At 34.9% G+C, this 17,122-nt stretch overlaps 3 protein-coding genes, 1 long non-coding RNA gene and 1 pseudogene across 7 annotated transcripts; 2 read left to right on the top strand and 3 right to left on the bottom strand.

Annotated features, from left to right (window-relative positions):
• LOC104724079 (microsomal glutathione S-transferase 3-like) lies at positions 295 to 1,869 on the bottom strand. The gene is made up of 4 exons (XM_010442525.2): positions 1,621 to 1,869; positions 1,406 to 1,481; positions 1,130 to 1,302; positions 295 to 558 (listed from the first exon to the last, which is right to left on the bottom strand). The coding sequence occupies exons 1-4, from the start codon at positions 1,731 to 1,733 to the stop codon at positions 477 to 479; spliced, it is 444 nt and encodes a 147-aa protein (XP_010440827.1). The 5' UTR covers positions 1,734 to 1,869; the 3' UTR covers positions 295 to 476.
• On the top strand, positions 1,993 to 3,923 carry LOC104724078. 2 transcript variants are annotated; one of them, XM_010442524.2, is made up of 4 exons: positions 1,993 to 2,089; positions 2,181 to 2,268; positions 2,367 to 3,267; positions 3,342 to 3,923. In XM_010442524.2, exons 3-4 carry the CDS (start codon positions 2,998 to 3,000, stop codon positions 3,783 to 3,785), a joined length of 714 nt encoding a protein of 237 aa, XP_010440826.1. In that variant the 5' UTR covers positions 1,993 to 2,089; positions 2,181 to 2,268; positions 2,367 to 2,997; the 3' UTR covers positions 3,786 to 3,923. The 2 variants fall into 2 exon arrangements, with proteins under 2 accessions (XP_010440826.1, XP_019086998.1); XM_019231453.1 differs by having other exon boundaries at positions 2,004 to 2,052.
• LOC104724077 lies at positions 5,207 to 7,525 on the top strand. 3 transcript variants are annotated; one of them, XR_757512.2, is made up of 8 exons: positions 5,207 to 5,355; positions 5,470 to 5,611; positions 5,715 to 5,790; positions 5,890 to 6,032; positions 6,424 to 6,562; positions 6,705 to 6,773; positions 6,965 to 7,225; positions 7,321 to 7,525. It is a non-coding gene; the product is annotated as an uncharacterized LOC104724077 (long non-coding RNA). The 3 variants fall into 3 exon arrangements; XR_002034186.1 differs by having other exon boundaries at positions 5,473 to 5,611; positions 6,424 to 6,773; XR_002034185.1 differs by having other exon boundaries at positions 6,424 to 6,773.
• Positions 9,014 to 11,968, bottom strand: LOC104728233 (annotated as a pseudogene).
• Positions 13,211 to 16,153, bottom strand: LOC104728232 (helicase SEN1). The gene is given in 6 exon segments (XM_019232558.1): positions 13,211 to 13,692; positions 13,780 to 13,978; positions 13,980 to 14,105; positions 14,181 to 15,269; positions 15,459 to 15,968; positions 16,061 to 16,153. Coding segments are annotated over 6 exon segments (2,496 nt in total). The 5' UTR covers positions 16,151 to 16,153.

The raw sequence follows: 17,122 nt of genomic DNA, 5'->3' as shown, positions 1-17,122 counted from the left end.
AATATCCAAGCCTTTTTTTCTGATCCATCTCCTTTTTTTTTTTTTCTTGAAAATATTATTATTGTTTTTGGAGATTTTTTAAAGTTGAATGAGTTGACCTCAATGTTAGCCTTTTGATCTATGGCTGCCCATAGCCTATTTTTAAATATTTATACCAACTACCCAATTTAAGAACTTTAAAAATTTCAAGAAAAATTAAGATTGTATAATTCGCATACATTATGTTCTTGTGATATTTATAGAAAATCCTGAGCTTGTATGATTAAGATTAATTAGATACAATGTTATAAGGAATATACTCTCCATAAAGCTTATTGCTCCATGACATAAAGCAAATTTAACACAACTTAAACGTTATTGTATATCGACAAATTCCAAGGTTAGGTGACATTGTAAAACCATTGCAAGGTATGTTACAAAAATCATAAAATCAAAAGTGTCCAGCCACAAACAAGCATTAAACTTACAAAGACAGGCTAGGCTTGGCCGCGAAGCAAGGTGATAGCAAACGAGATTGTGCAAACGGCCAGTCCTAGCATAGCTAAGAAGCCATATTTCCTGCAGAGCAGAGGAAGAGAGAGTTTATCAACATGCCTAACTACTACACTTAGGTTTATTGGAGAATCAAATGCGAATCGTATCAAAACATTCCCCTGTTTAAAATTCTATCTGTAACAATTGAAAAGTAGAGATTCTCTTGTCGGCTAAATAGAAGTTTTTAAGTTATTCCAAAAACTTTATTTAAGTAACCTTTGAGAACTTGGAAGTGTTTCAGATTCAATGTTTGCATGATGTTGATGTATAAAGACATAAAAGAAGTGATCCATCACAGTGAAAAACACCTTCTTCAACAGTAACGAAAATTCCAGTAAAACACCAAGAGCAACCAAGTCAGTGATCATGCTACATCAGGGAGAGATCATAACTGCAACCAAGTCGTTTGTAACACACAAAGATAACATAAACCAAAGAATCTCACATCTACACATACTAGCTTTTGCAGTTTTGTTTCCTTCAGTACTGTTTCTACTCTACTCTACTAGCTTATGTGGGAACCAATCTATTGAGATGATTTAGAACTCGAATGACTTGTTAAAAAACATAAAAGAAAGAAAGATTAAGAACAAACCCGATAGTGAGACGATTCTTAGGATCACCAGTAGAATAGCCTTTGAAGTAAAAGAATCGGCTAACGTTGTAAAGCAAGCCAAGACATGCACAGATACAAGGATGCTTCATCCCACCAATTATCATAAGTAAGAAGTACATTGGCATCATCTCCAATGAGTTCTGATGACCTCTCTGCAACCAAACAAAACAACCCCCAAATTTGGTTTCCAATTAAAGAACTCCTCACATCTAAAAAAAAAATCAAAAGTACTGTAAACAAAAAAAACTCACAAACCTGAACACAATTGAAGAGCTTAGCATCTTTGTTCTCTGATTCTATTGCATATAGTGATGGATAAAACACTTTGTACCTGCGGATTTCAAAAATCTCTTATGATGATTCAACAAAAATCGAATCAATTTTCACAGAAGAAACAAACTCAAATTTTCAGAAACAGAGTTCGATCTAGATCTCAGGAAGGTTATGAAAGAAAAAAGCAAAAAAAAAACCTCTTGCGAGCTCCGCCGACTTGGAAACTCATCCAGAAATTGAGGAAGCAATACAAAACGACGACGATGACGACGTATCCATACTCTTTAGACAAAAAATCTGTGATCGCCATTGATGCGACTTTGCTTTCTTATGAAGAAACTGAGAGATCTCGTTTAAAAGTATCTAAAACGACGACCTCGACTGGAAAGGAAGACGAAAGCACCAGTCTTAATAGTTTGAAACGACGACGTGTTTGAGAAATCACGACAAATAAAATAAAATATCACTTTTTTCGAGTGGAGAAGGCGAAAGAACTGTATGAAACGGCGACGTTTTGTGGAGTCAGCGTTCCTTCTTAAAAATTCAACTGAAGACCAGCCCTCTGGTTTCATGTGTGTTTGTTTTCTTCTCTATTTGCTCTTAATGAAGAAGACGAGAGTGACTTACAGGTTACGACTTGGCTACAGTAACTTTTTTTTTCCCTCGGTATTATCTATAACCCTTATCGTCTCTCACTTGTGTGGAGCATATCTCATTTCGGTCTTTTTAATTTATATATTTTTCTCTCTGCTTTTAGGTAATGGTTGCTTCACAAGGTGAGGAGTTACAATAATTGGGGGTCGTTTTTTCCACCTGCTGGCTGCTTTTACCATACCGTTTTCCAGGTTTTGGTTTTGAATAATTTCATAGTTGAAGAAAAATTATAGAGCTTTTTTAATTATTATTATGTGTCGTTTCATGTTCTTGTGGTGGTCTTTCTCAGATCGAGAGTTTATGGCGGTGACAGAGAACAATAATAATAGACAGTTACCAATTAGGTTATTTACTCAAGGGACAGAGCCGATGCCTAGGAAGATTTTGAATTGCCAATCTCAGAAAGAAAAGATGCCTAAGGTTTCCACAAAACTAGGAGCTGATGCGTTGGTCAACTTGAGGAATTCGTGTCTAGGAGTATTTGTGGAGTTTTACGAAGCTGACTTTGTCTTTGCTGGGAGGATTGTGCAGCACTTGCTTATCCGTCAACTTGTCGTCCAGGAACCGTACGAAATATGGTGTTTGTTGGGAGACCATCCAGTTAGGTTTTCGCTCAATGAATTCAGACATCTCACTGGACTAAACTGCGAGGAACTCCCACTGGATGATGATGATGATGACGATGATGGCGTAATAAACCACCAAACTGAGTTCTGGACGATGCTCAAGTTACCGCCTAACAAAGGTCCAAGTTGGGAAAACTTGGCTAGGTCGTTGGATGAGTGCAGTGTTTGGTCTGTTGAGGACAGGACTAAGCTTGGATTGTTGTGTTTTTGTCTACGTGTGTTTTTGCAAAGGACCGGGGAGGTCGGATTCCAGTTTCAATTGCTAAGAAGGTGCTAAGCAGAGATACATTTGACATGTATCCTTGGGGGAGACTGGCGTTTTTGCATCTGATTCGCGCTATCAAATCAGCGGATTTAGACAAATACAGCCTTGTTATGGATGGATTCGTCCAGGTTTTGCAAGTGTGGGGATACTGGGCGTTCCACCGTTTAGAAGAGACATTTGGAAATAAAAGAGAGTGCGAGGGCGTGGAACTAACAAGATGGAAAGGTGGAAGGCCTGATAGTAAGAAGACATTTGACTTGGACCAGTTACTATTGGAAGATATGAGAGAATATGGGAAGGTATTAAATTTGTTATTATGTTTATGTTATGTTTAGAGAGTCCAATGCTTACATCATATCTATTTATTTGTTAGGTTCGCGTAACGCACATGCATTATCAACGTGGAGATTTGATTATTCCTAAATGGGGAAACGAAGCTCATGATCCTTCGGTTCATTGCATGATTAAAACTGTTCTGAGTCTTGGCGACCGCTTCAAGCCGACAGATTGGTCTACCGAGGGAATGAAAGTTGGAAATCCTCAGCCGAAGAGAAAGGCTTCCGTCAGTCAAAGGTTATGCGACTCTTCTGGAGTTCATGAGGCATGCGGTTCTCAAACTTCGACCAAGACCAGAAGGAAACGAGGCAATAATGTTAAACGCAGAAATGTTGCTGGCAACGCGAGTTTGGTAGCAACACAATCTGAGGAATCAAATGACTTGTGGAATTTGTCTCTCAGTTCGTATCGAGCCAAGATAAGAACTGAAGACAGTGGCATGTCGGTGTGCCATGTTTGTAAGTGCAAGGTTAAATTCTGAACGCCCTGTCTTCTAGAAAAACCAGCTTTGAGCTTTATGTTTTGGAGATCAGAATATATAATCTCTTATCTCACCTTTCTGTTTAAGATATTTGTAGACCTCTGAACGTAACCTTAAAATTAGATATGTTTAATTGGATTCTCCGTGGAATTAAGCATACAGCTTGTTGTTGTGAGGTGTTAAGGCATCACGTAATCTGCGTAGCTACCCCACTATTTGTTTGGTTTTGTGCTTAGCTTGTTATGCGTTTTATTCCCTTTTTGCTGTAGTATATATATGAAATGCAATATGTCCATTCCTCATGTGTGTTTTGTGCGTTAATGAGTTTTTACATCTTTTCTCTTATCCGTTGTAGATTACTAACCTGAGTTGTTACATATAAAAATGGATTCAAGCGCAGCATCTTGAACATGTAAAGATGTTTTGCTTCATCAGTTTGCTGTTTAGTGCAGTTGAATCTTGTGAGTTGTGACCAAGTAATTAGGTATATATTCATGCTGGTAACTAGCTACTGTTGTGATTTATAAAGACGTAAGGTTTCATTTTAATATGATTTAATGGATACAAAAGTTCCATTTAGTAGGACCTAAAGGTTTCATTTTTCTTCTCAAAAGCTGAAAATACATTTTTAAGTGAATTGTAATCTTGAAAAAATATTAAGAATTTAAAAAATACAACTTGTATGATACCACTTTCAAAATCATCATTATCTTTTGTCCATTTCAAAAATACTAAAAAAGGATAATTCTTTTTATGAAATCCTGTCATTAACTAACATTTATAAAGTTGTGTAACGTACTATATAACGCATGTGATAAAGTATACTGTATATAAGATTTATAAGGTTCTAAAATACAGATTATAAAGTGGTATTTTTCAAAAAAATTCAAAAAAAAATCAAAATTGTTATACCCATTATGATATTTTTATATATGATATAAACATATAATATTTAATATAATTTCTTTTAACATGATTTATGAAAGAGTTATAAGAAATTAAATAATATATGGAAAAATTCAAGTCTACAAAAACAGTGGAACATTTTTAAAGATGCTCTTACTAAAATTAACAGTATCATACCATCATTTATGCAAAACAAAATCTACTACTCTGAAGGATTATTATTGATTTTGGCGGCATGGGCTTTGGACTTCCTGACGCGGGTCTTGTATAGTAATCTCATCGACGACATAAATCACTATCTCAGGTTTCAAAGTTAATGCATATCAATACAATAAAACTTCTTTATTTTTCACCAGCTGCTGACACCTCAGCTTTTGTATTGAAGTAGAAGCTGACACATCAGTGAAAATAGCTAACCAATCAAATTATAATGATTAATACAGATCATCTATAATTTTACTTACTTGTCAAATAGCATTCTAATAATTTGAAATTTATGGAAAAGGTCCCCAAAATGTCAACAAACCGGAATCTAATTTCTCAATTCTCGCTTCACCGTGTCTTAAGAACCCGCCACCATTCTGGAGCCTTTATCGCCCAGAATATGAAGAAACGGAAACAGAGAATGGTGTAGATTTAGGGTACTACACCGTAGGGAACTCTGGTAAGTGGTGGACCTGTTCTTTTAAATGTCTCTACAGGACCTCCTTCTAGTGACCCTAATTGCAATGGCTACTTTTTCAATGCATTATCATCTGAATCATCTGACTTTGAGCAGCAGAAGAAGAATCAGAGACAATGACAAAGGATTGCGCTCTAGAAACTTCCTCAGGTTAGGCTCAAAAAGGTCGGGAAAGCTGGTCCAGCCTTTGGACTCGATTTGGTTGAAGGACTCGGTTTCGGTGCTGGTCTTATCGAAGGTAAAATTTTGAATTTTGATCGCATATAGCTACGAATTCGGACCAGGGGTTCCTAGGTTACAATTTGGTTTAGAATTTTGAGCTGGTTGTTGAATTGGTGTAGGTTTTGACTATGGTGTTGGAAGAGGAGCTGCTTATGATTAGTCTCGTTCTTATTATAACGTTGGGAAGCCATCTTTGTGAGTTAAAACAAATTATATCTTTTCTATTCTTTTTGGTTTGAGTTTTAGTGATTTAAGACTTCAGATTATGATTTTGGAACATTCTCTTGTTGACAGGAATGAAGTTGATTCTCTTATTGATGAACTTGTTGTTAGTACCAAGAAGCTTGTGAAATCCACTACGAAAGAAATCGACAAGTGGATAAAATGATGAACATTAGGAAAATTATAGCTTGTTGCATTGCAGCTGTCAAGTAAATGTTAGTATTTTTTTCTATGTTCTTTAGATCAAGAATGTAGGGGGCTAGGTATAACGTTCATATCTGAAACCTCTCAAGAATCTGTGCCATAGTAGGTTCTACTTTCTCAAGATTGTGATGCTCGGTAGCTTGTAGCCTTTGTCTAGGTCGTAGATAACTTGGATTTAGTTTTACGATGCTTTTCATTTCCAGATTCGTACATTATATGGTGAAAATAAACATATTCACCTTCTTGGATACATTAGGTGTTAAGAAACACGCAGTTTGCTTTATTGTCCACTTTTTCTGCTCATATGTTTATGTCTATTACACAGACTAATTAAGTCTATATGTCTGGAGGCATTTCTAAATTAATTTTTGAATAATCATCTCTTTATTTGTGCTGTTTTAGATCGGTTGATGTATGGAGAATATATGCGCTGGCTTTGTTACTAAATTTTCCGTTGATTTGAACGAACACGTCATCATTGTGTGGGTTTAAGAGATAGATTTGGTTACTGGCCAGAACATTTTCTTGTTAGATACACATGGTACACTTTTAAAACTTACCTCTTTCAGCTTTTTTTCTCTCCTGTGCTAATAGCTTTGTGCATACGGTCGACTGGTTGAGTCACAAAGCTTAAGGAACATCATGTTACTGATATGTGGCTGAGATGCTTTATTGTGATGCAGGAAATATATTCACCTGATTGAAATAGCTGATGTGTTATGCTTATGAGATCAAAATGTTTGGATCGGTTGGTATGTCGTCGTCTCTATATTTATTTTATCTTAGTTAGACGAGAACTTGCAGCAGATTCAACCAAGTACTATGCTATGAATGTCATATGAGTGTTTTTTCTTTCATAGATTTCTGCTAAGTCTATATGCATTAGTTTTGGTATATTCTTAGATTTTTTAAGGGTGGGCGACTGATAAATATTGTTTGACAGAAATATGGGTTCTTATGGTATGAGTAAGAGAGATAGCCATGGAAGGCAGAAGAATCGGAGAAACAAATCCGATTATAGGCCAGAGTCTGAGTTTACCCTTCTGACTCATATGGTTCTGATGATTGGTTGCTTCCCATGAGTCCCTGGAGGTGGAAAGGCACAGAAGGATCCGATGCCATACCTCGAGTAATGATTCACTTATTGTGATGGTGGACAGAATGGAAGAGTAAAAAGAGATCTTCATCTAAAGGATTTTTCCAAGTATGTATTTTTTTCCTGATTACTTTGTTTGTGTCTTGTTTTTTTTAACGTATGTATTGAAGCTAACTCTATGCTACTTTTGAAATTCGTTGTAGGCAAATAAACTGCATTAGCAGTCTCAGTTAGTATATGGGGGTAAGTGAATCACTATTAAGAATGTGGTAGATGGTTATTGTTTTCGACTTTTTATTGTTATAATTTTTATAATAGGATGTAAGAGTATCATGGAGTAGGAATATTTGACTTTACTGGAAAAAATTTTAATAGATTTTTGAATTGAACTTTTGACTCCGGCTATTGTTTTAGGCAAAACTATTAATGTTCATTGGAATAATTGTAGATGACGATATAAAACTTTCGCAGCAAAAGTCACAAAACAAGTTATATTTTAACCAATATCTATGAACTATTTCAGGCTTTTCAGCATATTTAATTGAATAAATAATTTTTTTTTTTTTTAAAAAGCTCATTGTATGGACGAATGTAAAAAGTCCATCTATTTCGATTTCTATACTTCCATTTAAGTTTCTTGTGTTCAATTAACTTTATCCAAGAATTTTTATCAAAACCATATCTTCTCAGATGATTGCAACTCAAATAAAAGTTGAAAATATAAATGTTTTGTATCTACATAATGTGTGTCTAAAAGCATATATTCTATGAAATGAAAAAAAAAACTTGTAGTTGAAACAACCATTACAAACGTCATCAAAATTCCCAACGGTACATCATTCACCACCTTCGATTTGAGTTAGAAGCATATTATGATCTCGATATTGCATTACACTCAACTTTAGAACGAGATAATGACAATTTAGTTAGCAACAAATAAAATAATTATACTAAATTTTACTAGATAAATAAATAAAACAATAATAATTCAAGAAGTAAAAATTATAAGTAAATGTAACTCATCAAATTCTAAAAAAAATATATATATGTTTTACAAATGATATTTATACTAAAAACTATTCAAAATAATATCCTGTTGTTAGTCATATGTTACACGTAACAATGTGTAAATTTGATTTATTTTTTTATTTTTTCTTTAAGATGTTGCTAGATTAACATATATAGCTTGAAGAACTTAATCATAAGCTTGTCAAGTGACTGATAAGCTTCCAACTTGATCCTAAGCTTTTCAAGTGATTAAATGGGTTTGTTTAGTTTAGGTGTTAGGTTAAGATAAGAACAAATATAAATATGTTGTAATCTTGTAAGAGATAAATTATGTGAGATTTAGGAGACAAAGGTTGTAATCCCTAAACTTATTTGGTAATGAATTTAAAATATATTCAAAAACTAAATTTATAAAATAAAAATCTCAAGTATCATTTAATGATGTAAATAAGAATAACAAAAAAAATACTATTGAAATTATCAAAAACTTATGAATTGATTCCAAATAACATATTAAATTATGAAATCAATATATATATATATATATAACAAAATAAAACAAAAAAACCTATTCTGCAGCGTAGCGCGGATACCAACCTAGTTCTTTTAAATTAATTTAATTTGACAATGTACTGATCGGTGAACCATACAAGAGCCTTTGCTTGGGTAGACTGTACAAAGTAAAAACGTATACTTTGTATTCATAAGCCTATATGATCAGAAAAAAAAAAAAAAAAAAAAAAAAAAAGAATTGCTGATGAAATAATTACTTTTATTTGTTTTCATATAGAAAGGAAAACCATAAATAAATACCATAAAAGATCATATATATATCCCATGCGAAGTTTTCATAGGAAAAACAAAAACATAAAAAAGACAAATAAAAATCTACCAACCATCTCTTCTCCCATAGCCATTCCTAATAGAAAAAGATCGAAAACTCGAAGACACGTCATCAAGCAAAGCATCACTCATGGCATCACTTAGATTCTTATCATCAGCAGCATTGAAGAAGCATCCACGTGTTCTCGACTCACTTATCAGTTTTGTCCAAATCGAACCACTCAGAGCCAAAGTCATCTCGTTACCAATCACCCATAAACAATGTCTCGCTCGAGTAAGTGCCACATTGGCTCTTTGACGATTATTGAGAAATCCCACGTTCCCTTTAACGTTACTTCTAACAGTAGAGATGATGATGACATCTTCTTCTTCTTGAAACCCATCTACCGACTGAACATTCAAAGTGAAAAGCTGATCTGTTAAGGAACCATACTTATCACCAATTCTATCTTGGATTGCTGTCACTTGTCCCTTGTAAGGTGAAATAACACCAACACTCATCTTCTGCCTTCTTTGACTTGAAACTGTTTCAAGATTTAAGCAAATTAACCAAAAAAGAATAATGAAAAACAAATTACAGAATCAACAAAAGATGGTGTACGTCTATATACCTTTGAAAAGATTTGATATGATTTCGGAAATGACAGCAACTTCAACCATGTTCTTGGGACTATGTCCATCACCAAACTCTTCTTTTCCACGTCCAACATTTATAAAAGAGAAAGAACCAAACATGTTTCCTTGAAGAAACCGCTCTTCGTAAATTCTTTCTTGAACACTCGCTGCATCTGTGATTCTCCCATCGTAAAACTCCTTATTAGGGAAACGACTAATCGAAGGATGCATTAGATATTGAACGTTAAGCAAATGTTTGTTATGACCAATCAGAACCAGTCTCTCAAACAAGCTTCTTCCAAATTTCGCCTTCTCGCATTCATCGNCCCTTTAACGTTACTTCTAACAGTAGAGATGATGATGACATCTTCTTCTTCTTGAAACCCATCTACCGACTGAACATTCAAAGTGAAAAGCTGATCTGTTAAGGAACCATACTTATCACCAATTCTATCTTGGATTGCTGTCACTTGTCCCTTGTAAGGTGAAATAACACCAACACTCATCTTCTGCCTTCTTTGACTTGAAACTGTTTCAAGATTTAAGCAAATTAACCAAAAAAGAATAATGAAAAACAAATTACAGAATCAACAAAAGATGGTGTACGTCTATATACCTTTGAAAAGATTTGATATGATTTCGGAAATGACAGCAACTTCAACCATGTTCTTGGGACTATGTCCATCACCAAACTCTTCTTTTCCACGTCCAACATTTATAAAAGAGAAAGAACCAAACATGTTTCCTTGAAGAAACCGCTCTTCGTAAATTCTTTCTTGAACACTCGCTGCATCTGTGATTCTCCCATCGTAAAACTCCTTATTAGGGAAACGACTAATCGAAGGATGCATTAGATATTGAACGTTAAGCAAATGTTTGTTATGACCAATCAGAACCAGTCTCTCAAACAAGCTTCTTCCAAATTTCGCCTTCTCGCATTCATCGTTATGAACCATTGCAGGTAACTGATACTCATCTCCTATTAGGAGCGCATGTCGAAGACCAGGAAGCTGCAATGCAGCAACTGATTCACATTCTTTAAGCTGAGATGCCTCATCGATTACAAGAAGGTCGACAGGGCCTATCCTCGCCGGATTCATATTGGCAGCACCTGAGGCTGTACAGAAGATTATGTCTGCAGTTTGTAGACAAAATCTTCTAATATCGTCAAAATTTTCTAGGCTAGGAATCCCAAAACAATTTGGAAGTAGACATAGAAACCCAAGAGCATCAACACTGATGAGTCTGTTGAAGCAATTGTACCTGAAACCACCTTTCTTGAAATCATCTCTAGAAGAATTCTCTTGCAAGAAATATCTAACACGGTGAAGAGCTTGGCGGGCTGCTATCATGTTCTTCACATCTCTAGATGAAATGAAAGACTTAGGCAGATGAGTGCACAAGTTAACCATATCAAACTCTAATTCCTCTCTTAAGCCATTAAAGTTCTTCACAAACTCTCCAAATGTAGGAATGTTTACAACTTCTTGCATCCTCATCTCTTCAACTTCTTCCGTCACACTCTCATCATCTTCCTTCTTCTTTTCAGATCTTTCTTTCTTCCTTTCATCAGCTTCTTTCTTCTTCTTCTTCTTTTCCTCTTCTATCATCTTTGCAAGTTCTACTAATTCATGCACATGTTGCTCGTACTTAGCCTCTGTGTTCTCAAGAAAATCAATGATATACTCCAACCTCTTCTTCCATCCACAAGATGATGAAAACAATTTACCAAGTTTACTGACGCGATCTTTAAAAAACACATTGAGAAGGGAAACAAATGTTTCTCATTCTTAGATATAGATCTAGAGAAGTGAACAGAGAATTTAAAATCACCATACACAGAGAATACGTAGCCTAGAAGTAAAGGGTTCAAGTCATCAATTCTTGGCCTTTCTTCTGTCAGACTCAGAGCAATAATATCTCCACACTTTGGCTCATACTTTTCACTTTTGTCGACTGCATTATAATCCGTCAATGTTATGTCATGAAACAACTTGAATGATGACCTTCCACTAAATTCGTTCGTCCTTGTCTCCAAAGAAAGTATTTGAAAGACAGGAGATTTCGATAGAGATTTGAAGCTAGAGAACAACTCGGTTCGTGTTTCCTCGTAAGTGAGGAACAAAACACTGAAAGTATTCATCAACGGAACTAAATCTGTCTGGTATTGTCTTTATCTGTTACAAAAAAAAGACATCATCAAGTAACAATAAGTACAAAACATAAAAGCTTATGAAGAAAAGGTTAAACAAAAAGATATAAAAAGACCTTTTCCTTGTAGAGATCTTCGTTGAGTATATCTTTGATAGACCAAGAACATACTCTAGCGAACAGACTTGTTTGCACTTCTTTTCCCAAGATCCTTCTTATTTCTTTATTATCCATCAAATCAACAGCGATAACCAACCTGAGATAGGTTTAGAAATTACCAAAAGGGAAGACAAGCAAATTTTTTTAGAGGATTTGAGCAGACGAAGACAGATCTCAAATTCGTGAAGAAGACTATCAGTTTTGTCTACTCATAAGGAAGAAGAAGGCGGAAAGTCCAAACAGACTTTGGAAATGAACTCAGATGTAAACATGTTTCCAAGAAATTATTTACTAATGCATGCACAGTTCGATTTTCTTTTTAATGATGCATATGACACTTCGCATTCGTAGAGTGTAAAACAGTTCATTTATTAAACTTTACTTCTTTTTCCTTTTCGAGAGAGATTAGTTCAATTGTGATGTTGATTTTCCAAATCGCATGGAGAAGAAGAATGGTCGAGATTTTAAGAACATAATTAACTTTCATGGTTATACTTAAGGAAACTTGATATATCGTCAGAAGAGTTGTAGAAAAGACCTAACTCGAGAAAGTCTGAGATAGAAACAGTCCTCAATCGACCTGTTTTTATCAATGTTAAAATGCCAGGATTGGTAGGGTTCAACTAAGAGAGTGTTATAATGTGGCTTGATAAAAGCTTATCAGAAAAAAGCTAGGTTGTCTTTTGTAGATCAAGCTAATCTTTTATTAACCAGATGTTTCTATTTCCTATACACTAAAAGAAAATAATTTTATTGAGACATTTTAAATACGATATTATGACTAAATTTATATGTCACAAATTCATAGTATTTTTGTCACTATATTATGACAAAAAAAATCATAACAAAAGTCTATCACAATTAGTGACGAATATAATATGATAATATTAATCGTCACTTTTATGACTACATTGTGACCACTATGTTGTTGCAAATTAGTTATGAACTTATAATAGATATGCAAGTCACAGTTTGTGACATTAAAATGAGTTAACACAATCTATATTTTAAGAAGATAGAGCTGATAAAATCGAGTTAATTCATCAGTATTATTTCCATTTGCTAACAGCTTAAAAAATTTGGGATGGCCACAAATCATGTGTATACTAGTTTGTATCTGGAATCTGATATTTTCTGTTTAAATGACCTTTGATGAGGGAAGAATAACAAGTCCAAATGATTTAAAACGCCTCATTTTTAAACAATAAAAGAAGAACAAGTCGAGTTTAATATGTGGTGAATTGAAAACCATAAACACCAAAGAACATAAATCCGATGCAAAGTCTTAATAGGAAAAAACAAAACATAGAAAAACATCTACCAAGCATTTCTTCTCCCAAGACCATTCCTGATGGAAAGAGATCCAAAACTCGAAGACACATCCTCAAGCAAAGCATCATTCATGGCATCGCTTAGGCTCTTCTCATCAGCAGCATCGAACAAGCAGCCACGTGTTCTCGACTCACTTATCAGTTTAGCCCAAATAGAACCACTTAGAGACAAAGTTGTCTCGTTACCAACCACCCACAGACAGTGCCTTGCACGAGTTAGTGCCACGTTAGCTCTTTGACGGTTGTTGAGAAGTCCCACTTTTCCGTTACCGTTACTTCGGACGGTAGAGATGATGATAACATCTTCTTCACCACCTTGAAACCCATCGACGGACCAAACATTCAAACTGAAAAGCTGACCTGAGAAGGAAGTGTATTTATTATTGGTTCTGTCTTGGATTGCTCTGACTTGTCCTTTGTAAGGTGAAACCACTCCAACACTCATCTTCATTCTCCTTTCACTTGAAACTATGTTTCGAAAATTAAGCACATTAGTAAAATTCAGTAGAAAAATAATGAAAAACATAATAATAGTCGATAAAAAAAAAGTTATACCTTTGTAAAGGTTAGATATGATTTCAGAAATCACAGCAACTTCAACCATGTTTTTAGGACTATGCCCATCACCAAACTCTTCTTTTCCACGTCCAACATTAATAAAAGAGAATGAACCAAACATGTTTCCTCCAAGGAACCTCTTTTGATAAATACTTTCTTGAACATTCGCAGCATCTTTGATTCTCCCACCATAGAAACTCCTTATTGGGGAAACGACTAATCGAGGGATGCATCCGGTACTGAACATTGAGCAAATGCTTGTTATGACCAAGCAGAACCAACCTCTCAAACAAGCTTCTTCCGAATTTAGCGTTTTCACATATCTGCCATATTATGTTGATATCACAATACTATAAGTTGAAAAAAGAAAAGACAGTTTATGAAAGAAAAGAGTATACCTCGTTCTGAACCATTGCAGGCAATTGAAGCTCATCTCCTATTAGAACAGCATGACGAAGTCCAGGAAGTTGCAATGCTGCAACTGATTTGCATTCTTTAAGCTGAGCTGCCTCATCTACCACGAGAAGTTCTATAGTTCCAGTTGCTTTCATTTCTGCAGCAGCTGATGCCGTGCAGAAGATTATATGCGCGTTTTGGATACAAAATTTCCTAATATCTTCCCTTTCAACCAACTCTGGAATCTCCAAAAATTTAGGAAGCACACTTAGAGCCTGAAGGCAATCGTCGCGGATCATTCTTTCAAAACAATCAAATTTGAAACTCCCGGTCTTGAACTCTACTCTATAAGCATTCTCCTCCAAGAAATATCTAACGCGTTGGAAAGATTTACGAACAGCCATCATTTTCTTCACGTCTTCATATGAAATGAAACAGTTAGGGAGATGTGTGTACAAATCAACCATATATATCTCCAGCTCTTCACTGAAGCCATTAAAAACCTGCCTAACAAACTCTCCAAATGAAACAATGTCCTCCTGCTCCTCCTCCTCACATTTGTCTACATAGTCATTGTAAGCAGACTCTGTGTCCTCGAGAAAACGTGTCAGTAACTCCAACTTCTGTTTCCATCCAGAAGATGGCAAAAACAGGTTACCAAGTTTGTCAATGCGCTCATCAAGAAACACATCAAGAAGAACATCATTCTTGTCTATCCCCATTCTGTCTCGGTTTCCAGATAATATAATATTCCCCAGCCCGTAAGTAGCGTGTTCTGATGAGGAAGTTTCCTTAAATAAGGCCAATAGCCTCGATGCTACTTCCACAACAGCAGTGTTTGTAGGAGCGCACACAACAGTTTTGCACTTTAGATTGAGAAGGGCAAAAAGAGTGGCGACCGTCTTTGTTTTACCAGTTCCAGGAGGTCCCCATATTAGTTTCACACTGTTCTTGTGACTACAATTCTTCGTCTCCAAGCAACCCAAAATTGCAGCTTCTTGGGAAGAATTCAATTTGTTGGAACGGATTATATCCAATACACGGTCAGAACCCTCAAAATCATTTACAAAACAAAAACATTGTTCTGTTGCCTGCAACATAAGCAAAAACAATAATCACTCCGTTGATGTATGAAATAGACATCTACTTTTTCATTCTTATGCTAAACTGAGAGATTTGTTCGAAAAAATAAAAAATAAGTGCTAAACGAGTACAACAAGGTGAACTCAAAAACAACGCAGTAAAGTTAAAAGCTAGGAAGATGATTTCTTAACACTTACATGAGTATTTCCCTGAAGCACACTCTGGATTAGAGTCGACTTAGCATCTTCGTTGTGCAAAGCGTTCCAAATTCGGGTGTTTGTGGTTAAAGTCATGAGGAAAACACCAAAACTTAATGGATACTCCGAAAGATAAGGTATCGGTCTAGACGAATGAACAGAGATCTTAAGCTCACCGTCTACCTTGAATACGGAGGCGAGAAGTAAAGGATTTAAGTCGTCGATTCGACTTGGCCTTACCTTTGTGAGAGCAATAAGATCTCCACACTTTGGCTGGTACTTGGCAGTATTGTCGACAGCCATTAGGGTTATATCGTGGAGCAAACTAGCTGATGAGCTTCCACTTGATTCCTTTGCTCTTTTCTCTATCGAACGTATTTTAAAAACTGAAGATCTAGACAAAGACTTGAAGCTAGAGAACAACTCGGTTCGCGTTTCCTCGAGTAGATGAGGAACAAAACACTGAACATATTCATCAACAGATCTAAACTTTTCTGGTATTGTCTTTATCTGTTACAAAAATAGCACACGACACTGGTGAGGAATATGATGTATAAATTAATACTAAAGATATTGAAGAAAGGGTTATAAGATATGAAAACCTTTTGCTTGTAGAGATCTCTGTTGAGAATATCTTTGATAGACCAAGAAAATACACTATTAAACAGAGTTGTTTTCTCATTCTTTGCCATGACTCTTCGTCTTTCTGAAAGATTGTTCATAGCAACAGCGAGAACTAAACTTGAGATTCGTTGGAAAACCTAAATACGTAACTTGGATTACAAGGCAAGAAAATAAAAGGACAATTAGAATGCAACTCTTTTTAGGCAAAAGAATCAACAAAAACGAAGAAGACAGATCTAGAGTATACACTCACTATCAGTTTGGTCTACTTTAAAGGGAAGGCGAAGGCGAAAGGGTTCTCTACATACTTCCGAAACTATCTTAAATTTTAACATTTTCCAAGAATCTCTTTTAAATGGTTGATTTTTTTTTTTTTAAATGATTGAATTATACTAGTAGTTTCTATTACTATAATTTAATTTATTGAAATTTAAACATGTAGTGATCAATGGAACTGAAGATGATACTTTCCACCGCTCCACGCGTAAGTCCACATACAAAGTTCTTATACTTATAGAGTTATACTGTTATAGACATTATTAAATCATTATAATTATTATTTTTTTTTTTTTTTACGAGAGTCGAGAGGTTAGTTCAATTGTAATGTTGATTTTCCAAATGGCACGGGGAAGAAGAAAGGTCGGGGATTTTAAGAGCACATCATTCATGGATACAAGTTGTTGCTTTAATTAAACTAAAAGCTAAAAGCCAAAAACTAAAAATTAAAAACTAAAAACCATTTAAAAACTACAAAACATTCAGGGTCTTTATGTCACATTTGAAAAAGCTTTAAAAGCACAAATTCTCAAATCAATCTTCCATTAATCATTAATACCAAATATAATCCAACTAAACATCTCATAAACACAATGTTTTATCATGATCACTATTTGTTATGGGAAATTTCCTAGTGCATATAAAAAAAATTATTACTTATTTTTGTACTAAGTTCTAAGCATCATTAGTTTTTTTTTTTTTTTTTTTTTTTTTTTTTTTTTTTTTTTTTTTTTTTTTTTTTTTTTTTTTTTTTTTTTTTTTTT

This window comes from Camelina sativa, chromosome 11 (assembly GCF_000633955.1).
Source record: "Camelina sativa cultivar DH55 chromosome 11, Cs, whole genome shotgun sequence".
Lineage (NCBI taxonomy): Eukaryota > Viridiplantae > Streptophyta > Magnoliopsida > Brassicales > Brassicaceae > Camelina > Camelina sativa.
This window is presented reverse-complemented; position numbering and strand designations above follow the sequence as displayed.

Coding starts and splice junctions, on each gene's coding strand:
- LOC104724079 (XM_010442525.2), bottom strand. CDS start 1,733: ATGGCGATCACAGATTTTTTGTCTAAAGAGTATGGATACGTCGTCATC. Junction 1,303..1,405: donor AGCTCTTCAATTGTGTTCAG/GTTTGTGAGTTT, acceptor GTTTGGTTGCAG/AGAGGTCATCAGAACTCATT. Junction 559..1,129: donor AAGAATCGTCTCACTATCGG/GTTTGTTCTTAA, acceptor TCTGCTCTGCAG/GAAATATGGCTTCTTAGCTA.
- LOC104724078 (XM_010442524.2), top strand. CDS start 2,998: ATGTATCCTTGGGGGAGACTGGCGTTTTTGCATCTGATTCGCGCTATC. Junction 3,268..3,341: donor ATATGAGAGAATATGGGAAG/GTATTAAATTTG, acceptor TTTATTTGTTAG/GTTCGCGTAACGCACATGCA.